We start from the raw sequence: 16,631 nt of genomic DNA, 5'->3' as shown, positions 1-16,631 counted from the left end.
GGCAGTGAAAGCCCAAGTCCCAGCCACTGGACCACCATGGAGTTCTCTTTGTGGTTTTGTTTTTTGAGTCTGTGTTGTATTTTAATATTTATTTATCTGGCTGCATCCAGTCATAGCAGGTACCTGTGGGGTCTGTTCCCTGACCAGGGATTGAACCCATGCCCCTAAAGTAGAAGCGTGGAGTCTTAACCACCAGGCCAACAGAGAGTCCCAAAGCGACACACGTTTTTAAGGCTACTGATGTTCTTGTCGAGCTTTCCTCCAATGCTCGTATTTATTTTTACCCAAAACCAGAAGATTAAGAAATGTCTTAGATTTCCCTGTTCCTCTTCTTGAGTCCTGAACCTACAAATTTGGTGCAAGTTAAGCAGTCTGTTACTGTTTTCTTTTTGGCCATCAGCTCCTGTGACCTGGTGAGCTGTTTTTTATTATATTGTACTGTTAAGTGGGTAGATCCTTTTGCTGCCTGCTACCCAAAAATGTAATGGGTGTGTTGCTTTTATGTATGCCCTGTGTAACTGTGTTTGTTATTTTACCGCCACCTGAACCTAAGGGTTATCGTTACTAAATGCTATTTCCTGTCTCACCCACCCACCCATGACATATAGGTAATCTTGGGAGCTGGCCAGCTCTTTCAAGCCCAGCAAGACCTACTGCATCGAACAGCTCCCCTTCTCTTATCTTATTACCTCATTAAGTGGGGAAGTCAATGCTTGGCAACTGATGTTCCAGTTGATACATTGTGAGTTTCAGTGTTCTGCTTATTTTAAAAATAAATTGTGAGCTTAATGATTCTTTTCCATTGTCTGATAGAAAAGCAAATTAAATATTATGCTGTAGCATGATATGCCTTTAAAATTCAGAGCTTTCAGATAACTCCCATTTTCTAAAGGTTAAAGGCAAGTTATAAGAATGAAAATAATATAAAAAAAAGAGTGAAAGCAATAAGTATGTGTTATTGTATGTGTGTATGAATAATGGAAAGACAAACCCTGTGGAAAGCGAGAGAAGATGAGGTCAGCGTGCTGTATGACTCGGGGAGCTCCGCCCGGCACTCTGTGATGGCCTGGGTGGGCGGATGGAGTAGACGCGGGAGGGAGGGGACATCTGTATACCTGTGGCTGATTCACGTTGACGTGTGGCAGAAACCAGCACAATATTGGAAAGCAATTATCCTTCAGTTAAAAATAAATAAATTTTTTTTTAAGTTGAGGTCACAGAGAAAGTTAGGCCACACACGAAAATATGCTAATTATCAAGAGAAGACTGAGATTCTTTATAACCAAAGTAAGAAAGAAAATTTAATGTGTACCTAAAAGACTGACGTTTCAGTTAGATAAGCCACTTTGTTTTCTGGCAAGGGAAGGCTTTTCAGGGCATGGAGGCCTAAGAAATTTCTGCTCTGGCTTTTCCTTGAAGGATCACTGGGTGATATGATGGAAACAGTCTAAACCATGGGTCATTTTCCAGATATTTTTGTGCTTTCAGTGGAGCTTTCATGTGTAATTTATTAGTGAAATTGACAGTGTTTTAATCGGCTAACTTGTTGAAGTAATGTTGTCATAGGAAAATTTATTGAGCTTTTTTGTTTTTTTCTCCCTTCCTCACAGGGAGTCTAATCTTCAACATTTGTCAGTACTGGAACTGACTGACTCTGGTGCTTTAACGGCAAATAAGTTTGGTAAGGACTGGACTGTGTATGCATTTGATTTTAAGTTTGGCATTTATTCGTGTTCATTAAGGTGGTCTTTTGCCACCTTTGCTTTAGAAAAGGTGCCTCGGCTGTGCTTTTGGTTAGAGAGGGTGTGAGCAAGCTTGTCCTGAGACCTCTCTGGTTGTGACAAGTAGTATCAGATCAGACTTAAATGAAGGGTGTTGCCTGTATATATGCGCACGTGTGTGTTCTCAGTCGTGTCCGACTCTCTGTGACCCCCAGGCTCCTCTGTCCATGGGATTTCCCAAGCAAGAATATTAGAGTAGGTTGTCATTCGCTTCTCCGGGGGATCTTCCCAACCCAGGGACTGAATCCATCTCTCTGGTATGGGCAGGCAGATTCTCTACCACTGAGCCACCTGGGAAGCCATGTATATGTGTATGTACACACACACCCGCATACACATGTGTACAACTGCTTTTCCGTTGTATACTGATACTCCAGTGATTAATCACTTTTTTAATTTACTAAGTTCATATAGCTTTTATAATCTTGTCTTCATCAACAAATATTCAAAAGGAGTCCTCTCATGCTTGAGAACCATTCTGGAGAATTTATTTGTGTTTTGGTATAAAATTTAGACTCTTAAGACTATGTTTATTGGAAATACTTCAAGAGGAATGGCATGACTGTCATGTTTATTTAGTGGCTTTTTTATTGCATTTATGTAGTGCTTCATAGTTTACAGATTGCTTTTATTTATATTGCCATTGATTATACCAGTGATGCATTTTATGTTTTTAAATAATAAATGTTCTCTGTGACAGGTGTGAAATGAATTGGGAGGCTGTCTTAATTGAAAATTGATACTACTGTCACAAGTTGGTGACTGTTAAAACTTTTTATTTTTAAGTATCTAGCCCTCAGACAATTGTGGAATTATTCTTCCAAGAAGTTGCAAGAAAACACATTATATCTCATCTGTTCTCTCAACCAAAGGCACCTCTAAGCCAAACTGGATTGAACTGGCCAGAGATGATCACTGCAGTTACCAATTATTTATTGCAGCTCTTGTATCCTTTCATTTAAAAGCTAATTGAAGGTTTTTTTTTTCTATCCAAATAGTCTAAGATTCAGGAATATTCTGCCTGTATAATGAAAAATTTTAATGAGGTTGGATGTTTACCTCCCCCATCCCAATAAGAAATGATAGTTATTTTCAGGTATCCCCCCCCTTTTTTTTTTAATTTGTCTTTTTGCTCAGGGGTTGAGCCAGATTTTATTGGTGCACACACAGTTAATACCTAGATTGCTTTTAAAACACACATTTATCAAATATTTATTGAATGGTTTTGTATTCCAAGCCCTGTGTTAGGTACTGAGTATCCATTGGCATAGTAGGCTTGGGCAATATACTAGCTAAAATTAGAAGTGAGCACCAAGAGGTGAGATACCTGCTCTAGTTCTTTGTTGGTTGCATTCTAATGCAGGTGACTAGGCTCCTAGTCTATAACCTTTCCACTGTGTTTAATATTAAAGTTATATAGTTACGTGGGAAGAACATGTGTTGTACCACCTTTTCTTTACCTTCTTTTTAAAAACTAAGCCATTTCGTGGAGTTTGGGTGCCCAGTGTGTATATTTAAGCTTTACCAAAACAGTAAATACTCTCCTTAACCAATGACTAGGTGGCCTAGCAATCCTGGTTGTCTCTTCCTAGAATGTTTGATGGGAAATTGTCAGTATGTACAATTGCAGGTGAGTACCGTTGAACATTTCAGGACAGTTATTCTTGTAAAGAAGGAGATTTCTAGAATTTTTTTCTTTGTAAATGTTTCCTGCATTTTAATTGGGCTGATAAGACCCACAGTAATTTACACTGGATTACACAGAAACATACACCAGAGAGATTTTCTATACTTCATTCTTGGCAGTGTCATTCCTAACACAGTGTTTTATAAAGTACTTTTTTGTTAATTCTCTCTGTTGGGTTCTCTTTATAGAAAGAAAACGTATCATTGTCTTCATATAAATCCTTCACTGGAATCTAGTCAGTTGAGCCAGTAAATACCAAAAGTTGGAAGATTGCCAAGACGGAAAGTGTGTGTTTGTTTTCATGAGATAGTGTTATTAGAGTCCCGTTTGCTTTCTTAGAGTGTCTAATAACTTATTAATAGTTTAAGAATGAATTAACAGGATTTGGTTTTAACCTCCAGATGCTTTCTGAAAATACAGCTTTTGTGTTGAATGACCACTATCTTCTCTCCCTCTGAAGAACATGGAAATGAATATCTCCTTAAGGGATATTTACCCTCTAATCAGAAACCATCTTTTTTGCCTTTAAGGATTATATTCAGTTGCTGCATCCCTGGTGTCAAGTCAATGTTGGTTCCTGCAGATTTATGCTGGGACGGTGTTACCTGGTTACGGGAGAGGGACAGAAGGTAAACTGCATCTGAAAGATGAGCAGACTTTAGAGCAAGGAGGACACTCAGTTTCCATCTCAGGGAGGGAATTGGAGGCATAGAATCCCCCAGATAAGGTTAAAGAAGACTAGCAGCGCCAGCAAGGGGCATGATCTACCCGTGGGGACCGTTTAGCTTCATGTACTTTACAGATTATTTAGGACACAAGAAAATATGAAGAACACTTTAAAACCCTCCTGCCCCTGTGCACTGCTTTTAGGGATACATTTTTGTGACTAAAATATTTGTCAGATACATTGTTTTTATAGCATGTTTTTTTATGCTGTTTTTTTTCCCATTATGGTAGTTTCCATTTCTGATTTTTTCCCTGACATCCTGTTATGTAAACTTGCAGACATAAAAGTCCAAAGACTTTCATACTAAACCCCCCACTCAGATTCTACAAAAATTAGCATGATGCTATAGTTGCTGTATCACAGGTATCCATCAAATGTCTTCTTAAAGTTTACCTTGTAATTAGCAACATTTAAGTTAAAAAGTTAGATAAGTTAAAATATTAAATAATGCATCAGAGAGAATTTAGATACAACAAACAATAAATGCAGTCATTTACTTACTTAATAATTACTTACTTAAATAATTTTCATTCTTTTTTTTGGCTTTTCTTGGTACAAGAACTCTTGGCTCATAGTATCTGGAAGTGGAACAATCTATTATAAGTCATTTTATATCCTTCTATTCCTCCAGGCTCTGGAATGTTTCTGCCAGGCAGCATCCGAAGTGGGCAAAGAGGAATTCTTAGATCGCTTGATCCGTTCCGAGGATGGAGAGATTGTGTCCACCCCCCGGCTGCAGTATTATGATAAGGTTCTGGCATGGTTTGGTCCTTCTTATACCACACTGGTTAAAAATGTAATAGGGGCAGGGAGGCAGATAAATGAGAGTTTGGGGTTAACATATACACTTTATATATGAAATAGGTAGACAAGGACCTACTATATAGCACGAGGAACTATACTCAATGTCTTTCAGTTTTGACTCCACTGGGTCTTTGTAGCTGCTCATAGGCTTTCTCCAGCTGCATTGAGCGGTGGCTCCTCTACTTGTGGTGCTCGGACTTCTCACTGCAGTGGCTTCTCTTGCAGAGCACAGGCCGTAGGGGCGCAGGCTCAATGGTTGTGTCTCATGAGCTTAGTTGTATGTGGGATCTTCCTGGGCCAGGGATCGAATCTGTCTTCTGCATTGGCAGGTGGACTCTTAAGCACTGGATCCCCAGGGAAGCCAAAACATGAAATAAAGTAAATTGTATTTCAATTTGAAGTGCTCTAATATTTCTCCCTAGGTTTTGCGTCTGCTGGATGTCGTAGGTTTGCCTGAACTAGTTATTCAGTTGGCCACATCAGCAATAACTGAAGCAGGTGATGACTGGAAAAGTCAGGTGAGGACTAACTGTATTCTGCTTATTACCCTGGAGCTTTATCATGGGTACGGTGTTTTAATTTCTGTTCTTTTTTCCCCTGTATTTGATACTTAGGCCACTTTAAGGACATGCATTTTCAAGCATCATTTGGATTTAGGTCACAATAGCCAAGCCTATGAAGCCTTAACCCAAATTCCTGATTCCAGCAGGTAATCAAACCCACAGTCTTAGTTAGAGGAGGCATTTTACCAGCCCTGTGTAATCCGCAAGGAAAATGGACACTTGTATCCCTTTCTTTCCTTCTAGGCAGTTGGATTGTCTGCGGCAGCTGGTCGTAGTTCTTTGTGAACGTTCCCAACTTCAGGATCTTGTGGAGTTTCCCTATGTGAATCTGCATAATGAGGTCATCTTATTTATCCACTGATGGCTGGACGCAGTTCTGGTGGTTGTCGTGATGGCTGCTAACGTTGATATCTGACTGCTTCCCCTCATTTAGGTGGTGGGAATAATTGAATCACGCGCAAGAGCTGTGGACCTTATGACTCACAATTACTATGAGCTTCTGTATGCCTTTCACATCTATCGTCACAATTACCGGAAGGGTGAGCACTTGAAGCGTGTCGTCTCTGTGGGAGGCAGCCTCATCAGTGGTTTCATGCATTACAAAAAAATATTATCTGTTTGACTTATGTAATTTTTACCTTATTTTTACCACTGGACAAGTGTTCTCTACAAGCATTTGGGGAATTTATATTTAAGTTCAAGATTTGCTTCACCTCTTTGTAGATTACCTATTAATCTTAAAGATAGACACTTCTCTGCCAGAATTCCCTGGCAGTCCAGTGGTTATTAGGACTCCATGCTTTTACTGCAAAGGGCCTGGGTTCAATCCCTGGTCAGGGAACTAAGATCCCCATAAGCTGGTCGGTGCAGCCAAAAAAGATAGATATTTCTCCCATTTTAGAACATTCCTGAAGCATTTCCATTGAGATGGCGTTCTATGTGTATCTTTCATCTAATTTTAAAAGCAACTTTATTTCACTAAAGGCACCTTGAATTTTTGTGGCTGTTTTTTTTTTGTTTGTTTTGTTTTGTTTGTGGCTGGTTTTTAAGTTCCTGTACAATTTTGCCTTTGGCCTTTCTTTCTGCTCTTTGTTGTTGTTGTTGATTTACTAATTTATTTACTTATCTTTGGCTGTGCCAAGCCTTCGATTTTCTAGTTTCGGTGAGCAGCGGACACTCTCTGACTGCAGTGTTGGGGCTTCTCTTGCTGTGGAGCACGGGCTCCTGGGCACGCGGGCTTCAGCAGTTGTGGCTCCCGGCTCTAGAGCACAGGCTCAGTAGCTGTGGCACACGGGCTTCACATTGCTCCATGGCTTGTGGGATCTTCCCAGACCAGGGATCAAACCTGTGTCTCCTTCATTGGCAGGCAGATTCTCTAGCAATGAGCCACCAGGGAAGCCTTTGGCCTTTCTTTTCTCTTACTTGTGCTGATCCTTTAGAGAGTAAGTTGTGGACATCATGACTCAATGCATAAACACTTCAGATGCATTTCAAGGACATTTTCTTATATAACTGCAAATTGAGAAAATAACTAATTTTGTGAACTAAATGTAGATGTAGTGCTCTTATCCAACGTGCTCTTATTCATGTTTAAATATTGCCAAACACGGCTAGTACATTTCTCCCATACTGTCCTCACCCCCTGATCTGGGATCACGTCTTGGGCTTAATTGGCCTGTTGGTTTAGTCTCCTTTAATCCGGAACATTCTATCAGCCCTACTTTGCCTTTGATGACACTGATATGTTTGAAGAGGACGGGCCAATCATTTTTGTAGAATGTTTCTGAATTTGGATTTATTTGATGACAATGTGATCTTTATCAGGTCAGCTAAAATTAAGGGATTACATGGCTGTTTTAAGATCATATTTTACAAGATAATCATTGTGGTTACCCTTTGGAACCACTAACATTTTTATACTATTTTCACTCAGGAATTTTTTTTTAGATTTCTTATTGATTTTCATTGGAAAGAATAGATGGAAATAGTCCATAGGCCTATTCTTCATATTCCTAATGGTAAAGGGTGTTGTGTGTTCTTTGACAAATATAAGAAAGGCAGTGTAGACGATTCAACATCTCTCACTGCTTTCACAATGACAGCATCCATTACGTCCACCCGATTAAGACCAGTTTAGCTGGATTAATGTTCAGATCTTTCTGGAGCAAGGCTGTTTTTCTGACAAAAACGTCTTACATATTCCAGGCACTCAAAAGTTTTTGTTGGGATGAAAAAGAGTTTGATTTAGTTTGAAAACTGAAAGAGAATTTTTAAATCTGTTTAGTTTCTGGAGTCCCATGCTGTCTTAGAACAATGATGAGAGTATGATCTTGGGGGGTCTTCCGTGGCAATCCAGTGGTTAAGACTCTGAGCTTCCAACACGGGGACACACGTTCAATCCCTGGTTGGAGAGCAAAGATCCGACATGCCATGCAACTCAGCCAGAAAAAAGAAAAAAGAGTTTATGACCTTGAACAGACACTCAGATCCTGGGTGGTGATAGGTGACCACAGAATTGAAACTAGTTCTCCAGCTAGTGTTCTGTGCTACATGGGTATGTAGTATCTAAACTTCAAAAGTAACATTTTAGATGTTTGCAGAATTTTTTTTTTTTCTGCCTTTCTTCGGGATTGTAAAGTACATGTAACATAAACTACTGTCTTAACCGTTTTACATGTTTAGTAGTGCTAAGCACCTTCACGTGACTGTAGCCAGTCTCCAGAATTCTTTTCACCTTGCCAAACGGAAACTATACTCCTTAAACACCAACTTCTCATTCCCTCCTCCCCATCTCCTGGCAACCACCATTCCACTCTCTGTCAACAAATTTGGCTACCAGAATCCTCTAGCATTTGACTTTTCATGACTGGCGTGTTTAACTTAGCATAATGTCTTCAAGGTTCATCCATGTTGTAGCATCCATCAGAGTTTACGAAACTCTATGGACGTATTGATAACAACTTTGATGGAACCTTGGATGTTTCCATCTTTTGTTTGTTATGAATAACACCGCAGTGAACAAGGATGTACAAATAATTCTTTAAGACTGCTTTCAGTTGGTTTTTTTGGGGGGAGGGAGTGGTTTATACACCCAAAAGTAGAATTGGTGAATTATAAAGTAATTCTGATTTTTTGAAGAACTGTTTTCCTTCGTGGCTATACCAATTTATATTCCCTCCAGCACGACACAAGGGTTCCAGTTTTTCCACATTCTTAGCAACATGTGATTTTTTGTTGTTTTAAGTTAAACTTGATTTTTTTTTTTTAATTTTTAACATTTGGTAAGTGTGACAGATTTTCTCTGTGTCTCTAAAGAGTCACATTTTTGAAATCCTTATATCTGTTATTGCCTTATAGCTGGCACAGTGATGTTTGAATATGGAATGCGTCTTGGCAGAGAGGTTCGAACCATCCGGGGACTTGAGAAGCAAGGCAACTGTTATCTGGCTGCTATTAATTGCTTACGACTTATTCGCCCAGAATACGCGTGGATTGTTCAGCCAGCATCTGGTGCAGTGGTATGAAAACTTTGTATCCTGGAATTTGGGGATTATTTAACTTATTTTGTTTGGTCCTTTAAAAATACCTCATTTTGCTTCATTTCATTTAAAACTTCCACTGGGATATTTGTAAAATTAATCTGTTTTTGCAGTGATTCATTTGTTTTATGTTACTACCCTCTTTGGTTTCCAAGTTCAGAATTACTGTAGGAATAAGTATTGTTGTTTAGTTGCTAAGTCATGTCGGACTCTTTGTGATCCCGTGGACTGCGGAATGCCAGGCTTCCCTGTCCTTTACTATCTCCCAGAGCTTGCTCAAACTCATGTCCATCGCATCAGTGATGTCATCCAATCATCTCATCCTCTGTCATCCCCTTCTCCTCCCACCTTCAATCTTTCCCAGCATCAGTGAGTCAGCTCTTTATATCAGGTGGCCAAAGTATTGGAGCTTCAACTTCAGCATCAGTCCTTCCAATGAATATTCAGGGTTGATTTCCTTTAGGATCGACTGGTCTGATCTCCTTGCAGTCCAAGGGACCCTCGAGAGTCTTCTCCAGCACCACAGTTCAAAATCATCAGTTCTCTGAATAAGTATTACAGAGTGGTTTTGGAATTAGACAGCCTAACTTCAGGCAAATTACTGTATCTTTTATTGTCCAGTTAGCCTCTTGCATAAAATAGGAATGATGATGATAATAATATCTACCTTCTAGGATTATGTGGGTATTAAATGAGATAACCCATCTAAGATTGCATAGAATAGTGACAGTGCCTGGCCTGCAGAAAGTGCTCAGTAAGTGCTAGCTGTTTTTATCTCATTCATTTTTGTTAATTTAATGTATTGCTACTGTTTTAAAGGAGGTGAACCTTGAGTTTTTCTTATCATGCTGATGGGGTACTCCAGTTACTTCTATAGTTCCTGCATATACTGTTCTATTTTCCAGGGTTATGAATGGAGAATGTAATTTTGTAAACCAAGGGAAGTCAGGTGGTTTATATGGACATCAAATCAGTGTCTTTGGACTCAGTAAAATTTCAGCTAAGTGAGCCGAGTTTCTTTGTCTAGTAGTCACAGTAACTTTGTGAGAAGAGCTGTGCTAGTTGAAATAGATGTAATTTACGCTGAGAGAATTTAAGCATGAAAGCCCTGGATCATAGTTAATGATATTAAAATAAAATACTGATTTTTCATAGTTAAATCTCTTGTCTTTTCAGTATGATCGCCCTGGAGCATCCCCTAAGAGGAATCATGATGGAGAGTGCACAGCTGCCCCCAGTGAGTTGGGGAGCTCAGGCCGACTTGCGCTGACTGCCACGTGTTACACTAGTTGTGTTTATATTTACGTGTTTTTTTATAGTGCTTATTATAGTATAAACACTCATATTGTATTACATTGTATATGTATGGTAGTTGCTTTGTTAAAATATAGTAAAGTTTCTTATCAGTATTCTGTCTGGTTGCCCTTTGAAAACTTTGTGTGCCTGAAAATCCTTAAAAAAGGGTGTGTGTATGTTTGCTGCTTGTTGTGTTCGAGTCAGCTTAAGCTGCATACTTTTTTTTATTTTATTTTATTTTTGGCAACTCCACCGGGACACGAGCTGCATACTTTTTTAAATTGGGTTCCTTTAGTGTCTCTATAGAAGCATGATTTCCCTTCTCTTTTTTTCCTTTTTTTCGCCTCGAGGCAAGTAGTCTCTGAGTTTTCCGACCAGGGGTTGAACCCCCAGCCCCTGCAGTGGGAGCGCAGAGTCTTGGACCATGATTTCCTTCCTTAAAGAGCCTGGGCTCTAGAGTTGGACACACATGGTTTTAATTCTGCCTCTCACTTTGGGCAATGTTCCTTACCGATAAAGATGACAGTATTTCACAGTTGTAAGAGTTAATTCCTTGCAAGCGCCTCCTTGAAGCTGTTATTAAAGTACTTTCACTTGACTCGGCTCTAGAGTGAAGCAGGGTCGTTTGTTTTATTGAGCCCTTTGTTTTCACCCCATCTTCTTAACATTCAACTGACAGTGACTTAGTGTTTAGTGGAAACTGACGGCTTGCGTTTGTCTGACAGGCACTTCCTTTGTGCTCCGGGAATTGACAGTGTTTTCCTTTGGCTTATAGCGAATAGACAGATTGAAATCCTGGAACTGGAAGATCTGGAGAAGGAGTGCTCCTTGGCCCGCATTCGCCTCACCCTGGCTCAGCATGACCCCTCGGCAGCTGCCGTCGCAGGTGGGCATTCAGCACCAACAGCACATTTTAGGACCGGGCAGCAGACGTAGCGTGCCACGTGGGTGTGGAGCGTGTCGTTGTTATTCTGGGCATTCACCAAGGACGTGGTCTTTGGGTCAGTTCATTGGCATGTCCCAGTGGTTGCACTAAATAGCTCTTCTCCACTTCTGCAGGAAGTTCATCCGCAGAGGAGATGGTCACTCTCTTGGTTCAGGCTGGCCTTTTTGACACTGCCATATCACTGTGTCAGACTTTCAAGCTTCCCTTAACGCCAGTCTTTGAAGGACTTGCTTTCAAGTATGTATAAAATTGCTTTTCTGTAGTCTTAATTTTCTAACATAGTCTTATCTTCTAGTCTTAAATTTCTAAAATATTCTTAATTTTCTATTTACTTCACTGTTGCTTAGTATGAAGCAGTTATCACACAAGCCAGTATCTTACAAGCCAACTTTAAATAAGTTTTTATGTAGTCTGAATTTTTTTTTTTTTGGTAGTTGACTGTGAGGTTTTTGTGTGGGGGCGGGGAATTAATCTTGGTTTATAGCGTCTTTTGAGAAATCAGATCTGGCATTGCCAAGCCCGCATGCCCGCATGACAGTAGGTAACCTGTGTGCCCATTTAGACAAGACGTGTGTTCTCTTCAGTCCTTTAGGGCATCTCTTGGCCCACACACTGTTTAAAAGCGCTTCTTACTGATGTTACGTCACACCTAAATATTGGTCAAGTTGTTTGTGGGTTAGAAATAAACTTTCAGAATTATTCATCAGTTTTCTCTTGTAAGTAAATGATCTCTTAACACTTCTTAATGGCCTTATGGGTCATCCAGTTACTTGAATGTGAGGAGAGGGAAAGCCAATATCCCAGCAGGGAATTCAGTAATAGATTGGAGCTAAAGTTGTCATCTTATCTTCAGGTTTAGTAGCAACATAATGTGCATTTCAGCAAATTGACTTACTGTGTGTGGAACCATTCTCCTTTCAGATGCATCAAATTGCAGTTTGGAGGAGAAGCAGTTCAAGCAGAAGCCTGGGCCTGGCTAGCAGCCAACCAGCTTTCGTCAGTCATCACCACTAAGGAGTCTAGGTACCGCCCCAGACTCCAGCCAGCCCTGCAAGGGCGTACCCTCCACATCTGACCCCAGTGCACCCAATAAGTGGCTACCTGAATGTATTCCATTGTCTTCAGATCCTTCTCTAACAACCCTCAGTACACTTCCCTTCCCTGAGTTGCATTTATAATTTGTATTATGCAGCTTAGCACTTTAGAATTATAGCATTTTACAGTGATGAAGTCCTTTTTTAGAATTATAGCATTTTACAGTGATGAAGTCCTTTGACATTATTTTTCAGCCCCTAAATTCACACCAGAATTACTATCAAGATACAGATTACAAAACATCACTCTAATCTTCTAAATCAGAACTTCTACATGATTCTAATGCTTGGTCAGGTTTGGAAACAGGAGTCTGAGCCAATTTCATTATTTTAGAAATCTGGAACACATAAGTAAACTAAATTGTTGAGTTCATATGCGGTTGTTGGGAAATTCTAGTGCCGCCTCTAAGTCACCTTGGCCCTAATAGCGTCAGTTATCATTTAGCTGTATTGTCGATTAGTTATGTCTAAAGATTGTTTTCCTTGTAAATACATGTTTTGAATGGTACTGTAATTATCTATTAAGAATCTGGAACTCATAAGTCCTCTTTTTTCATCAAGTGCTACAGATGAAGCGTGGCGGCTACTATCAGCTTACCTGGAAAGGTACAAAGTCCAGAATAACTTATATCACCACTGTGTAATCAACAAGCTCTTATCTCATGGAGTTCCTCTGCCTAACTGGCTAATAAACAGTTACAAGGTAAGTGGCACCTTAGCTTGTAGAGAGTAGGAACCTGGTCTTTATCATCCTGAATAACTTTATGAGATGATTAAAAAGAAAAAGATAATTTATGGAAATATAAAAACAGTTTCTTCCGTCCCTATGAAGTACTGGGTGTGAGATTTAAAGTTCACTCGGTTGGTGACTAAGTTAATATGTGCTGGTGTGCCCAATGAACAATGAGTATTTTAGAACAAAGAGTTTATGTGGGACATTGCATTTACTATTCATTACTCAAGAAATCACAGGAGTGGCTGGAATAGTTTTCAAATACTGCAACAGTGTTTCTTTCAGGTTTTGTCAAAATTGGGTTCTTGGGCCACCTGCATTAAATTATTTGGGTGGTGGGCTTCTTTGAAATATCTGATTCTTGGGTTCCATCCAAGACTTCCAGAATCAAATTGCCTGGAGTTAAGATCCAGGATACGCATTTTTAACAAGGTCCTAATTTGATTTGATGTTTGCCTAAAGTTGAGGACTACTGTTTCTGAAATACATTGGGAAGAATAGGAAAAAAGAATACAAAGCTTAAAATCAAGAAAGTTAGTCTGTTTTCTTAAGTTAGAAAGTAGAGAAGGCAGCTAAGTTGGTAACGGTTAAGATTGTGATCAAATCAGAATATAGAAAGCATAGTTGGGGTAATTAGGAGAACCTTCCTAACTGAAGCTGTATTCATTTCTCTTTCACCCTGAGTTCAACACAAATATAATTCAAGCATTGAAAGTTGGTGATTCTTCGTGTATTTCTTAGAATTAATGTGACTATATTGTCTCTGGTACTCAGCATTTCTGGGAAGTTTTGTTGACTTTTAACTGCTGTCAAAACAAAGTAGGAAAGAATGAAAATGTGTCTTAGGTCAAAAAACAGGTGAGGAAGGCCACTTAATAGAAAGGGCCTCGCAAGGTGCCCGGAGGCAACTAGGCTCTTGAAAATCCAACCCTCATCCCAAGATAAGCAAACCATGATGTTGGTCTATTTATAAAGAAAAGTATCAATGCCAGGGAATCGGACACTCAACAGTCTTTGGATAGTGCCTGGATTAGATGGAAACAGGTAAATGTTTTTGACCACTGACGTTTTACAGAAAGTTGATGCAGCTGAGTTGCTCCGTCTGTACTTAAACTATGACCTTTTAGAAGAAGCTGTGGAGTTGGTTTCAGAATATGTGGACGCTGTACTGGGAAAAGGACATCAGTACTTTGGAATTGAGGTAGGCTTGTCTCCACATTTCCTTTAATTCTGTGTTATCACACTTGCTTTTTCCAAAGGTTTTTCCAGATAACTTGAATTAAAATTTCAGACTGGAAACAGTATCATTTATTAACAATTTAGAGAAAAGTTTTGTTGAGTGTGTTTATCCTTAATTGTCCTTCAGTTCAGTTCAGTTCAATCGCTCAGTCGTGTCCGACTCTTTGCAACTCCATAAATCGCAGCACGCCAGGCCTCCCTGTCCATCACCAACTCCCAGAGTTCACTCAGACTCACGTCCATCGAGTCAGTGATGCCATCCAGCCATCTCATCCTTTGTCATCCTCTTGCCCCCAATCCTTCCCAGCATCAGAGTCTTTTCCAGTGAGTCAACTCTTCGCATGAGGTGGCCAGAGTACTGGAATTTCAGCTTTAGCATCAGTCCTTCCAAAGAAATCTCAGGGCTAATCTCCTTCAGAATGGACTGGTTGGATCTCCTTGCAGTCCAAGGGACTCGAAAGAGTCTTCTCCAACACCACAGTTCAAAAGCATCAATTCTTCGGCGCTCAGCTTTCTTCACAGTCCAACTCTCACATCCATACATGACCACTGGAAAAACCATAGCCTTGACTAGACGGAACTTTGTTGGCAGAGTAATGTCTCTGCTTTTGAATATGCTATCTAGGTTGGTCATAACTTTTCTTCCAAGGAGTAAGCATCTTTTAATTTCATGGCTGCAGTCACCATCTGCAATGATTTTGGAGCCCAAAAAATAAAGTCTGACACTGTTTCCACTGTTTCCCCATCTATTTCCCATGAAGTGATGGGACCAGATGCCGTGATCTTAGTCTTCTGAATGTTGAGCTATAAGCCAACTTTTTCACTCTCCACTTTCACTTTCATCAAGAGGCTTTTGAGTTCCTCTTCACTTTGTGCCATAAGGGTGGTGTCATCTGCATATCTGAGGTTATTGATATTTCTCCCGGCAGTCTTGATTCCAGCTTGTGCTTCTTCCAGCCCAGCGTTTCTCATGATTTACTCTGCATATAAGTTAAATAAGCAGGGTGACAATATACAGCCTTGACGTACTCCTTTTCCTATTTGGAACCAGTCTCTTGTTCCATGTCCAGTTCTAACTGTTGCTTCCTGACCAGCATATAGGTCTCTCAAGAGGCAGATCAGGTGGTCTGGTATTCCCATCTCTTTCAGAATTTTCCACAGTTTATTGTGATCCACACAGTCAAAGGCTTTGGCATAGTCAATAAAGCAGAAATAGATAATTGGCCTTAGGCCTGCTTTAAGATAAAAGATGACATGAATTTAAAAATACGCATTTGATTTAACTAAGAAAAGCACTAGTTCCCCAGTTGAAAAGAGTTGGGGGAGGAGGGGTCCAGTCATGTGCCTATGTGCACACGTGTGTGTGTGTATGGATGCACTTGCATGCATACACACACAATCTCTTGCTGTGAAAAGAAAAAGTGTTTCATGTTATTGAATCCTATGGAAGTAACTGCCCAGAAGAAAGGGTCCACTTTTCAGATTTTCTTCAAACGATCCATATTTTTCCTTTCAGTTCCCACTGTCCGCCACGGCTCCAATGGTGTGGCTCCCATACTCCTCCATTGATCAGCTTCTCCAGGCTCTGGGAGAGAACACTGCCAACAGTCACAACATCGCAGTGAGTAAACCCTCTCCTGAGGCACCTTAGATTCCATAAGTCCTTGCACTAGCAGTTGCAAAGCCTGCTCTTTTGGTTCTCAGGGATTAAGAGAGGGGCCGAAGCCATGCATTGCCCTTCACGTGTTGCCCATTCCCTCTGTGAAAAACTGAAAGGGAAGTCGCTCAGTCATGTCTGACTCTTTGCGACCCCATGGGCTGTAGCCTTCCAGGCTCCTCCATCCATGGGATTTTCCAGGCAAGAATACTGGAGTGGGTTGCCATTTCCTTCTCCAGGGGATCTTCCCAACCCAGGGATTGAACCTGGGTCTCCCAAATTGCAGGCAGACTCTCCACCATCTGAGCCACCAGGGAATTCTACCCCTTTACGAAATGATTAGTTAAATCACATATAAGCTTTCTGGTCCTGGGACAAGAGCTAATGAAGCTTTTATTAAAAATACTGGTATGATTTGCATATTTAGAAATTCATTAATAAAACAAGTTTGGAGTATTGTATATAATAGAAAAGTCCAGTTTTAGCAGTGGAGCCACAGAGCAGACTCCTATACTGAACGGTGATTAAATGAAGCACAGTGGCTAACAGCTTCATCAGGGGACAT

General features: G+C 40.2%; 1 protein-coding gene across 1 annotated transcript in view; it reads left to right on the top strand.

Moving 5' to 3' along the window:
- NUP160 (nucleoporin 160) overlaps nt 1-16,631 on the top strand; it is a 43,578-nt gene that overhangs the window by 25,892 nt on the left and 1,055 nt on the right. The window contains 18 exon segments of the mRNA NM_001105630.1: nt 609-742; nt 1,611-1,681; nt 2,568-2,727; nt 3,342-3,411; nt 3,999-4,097; nt 4,827-4,946; nt 5,422-5,517; nt 5,614-5,708; nt 5,806-5,902; nt 5,996-6,101; nt 8,920-9,080; nt 10,278-10,338; nt 11,173-11,283; nt 11,457-11,580; nt 12,265-12,366; nt 12,999-13,140; nt 14,246-14,371; nt 15,926-16,030. Of these exon segments, the coding sequence (NP_001099100.1) occupies nt 609-742; nt 1,611-1,681; nt 2,568-2,727; nt 3,342-3,411; nt 3,999-4,097; nt 4,827-4,946; nt 5,422-5,517; nt 5,614-5,708; nt 5,806-5,902; nt 5,996-6,101; nt 8,920-9,080; nt 10,278-10,338; nt 11,173-11,283; nt 11,457-11,580; nt 12,265-12,366; nt 12,999-13,140; nt 14,246-14,371; nt 15,926-16,030 (1,980 nt within the window).

Source organism: Bos taurus, chromosome 15, assembly GCF_002263795.3.
Source record: "Bos taurus isolate L1 Dominette 01449 registration number 42190680 breed Hereford chromosome 15, ARS-UCD2.0, whole genome shotgun sequence".
Taxonomy (NCBI): Eukaryota; Metazoa; Chordata; class Mammalia; order Artiodactyla; family Bovidae; genus Bos; species Bos taurus.
Note: the sequence above shows the minus strand (reverse complement) of the source record. Positions and strands in the feature narration are given on the sequence as shown.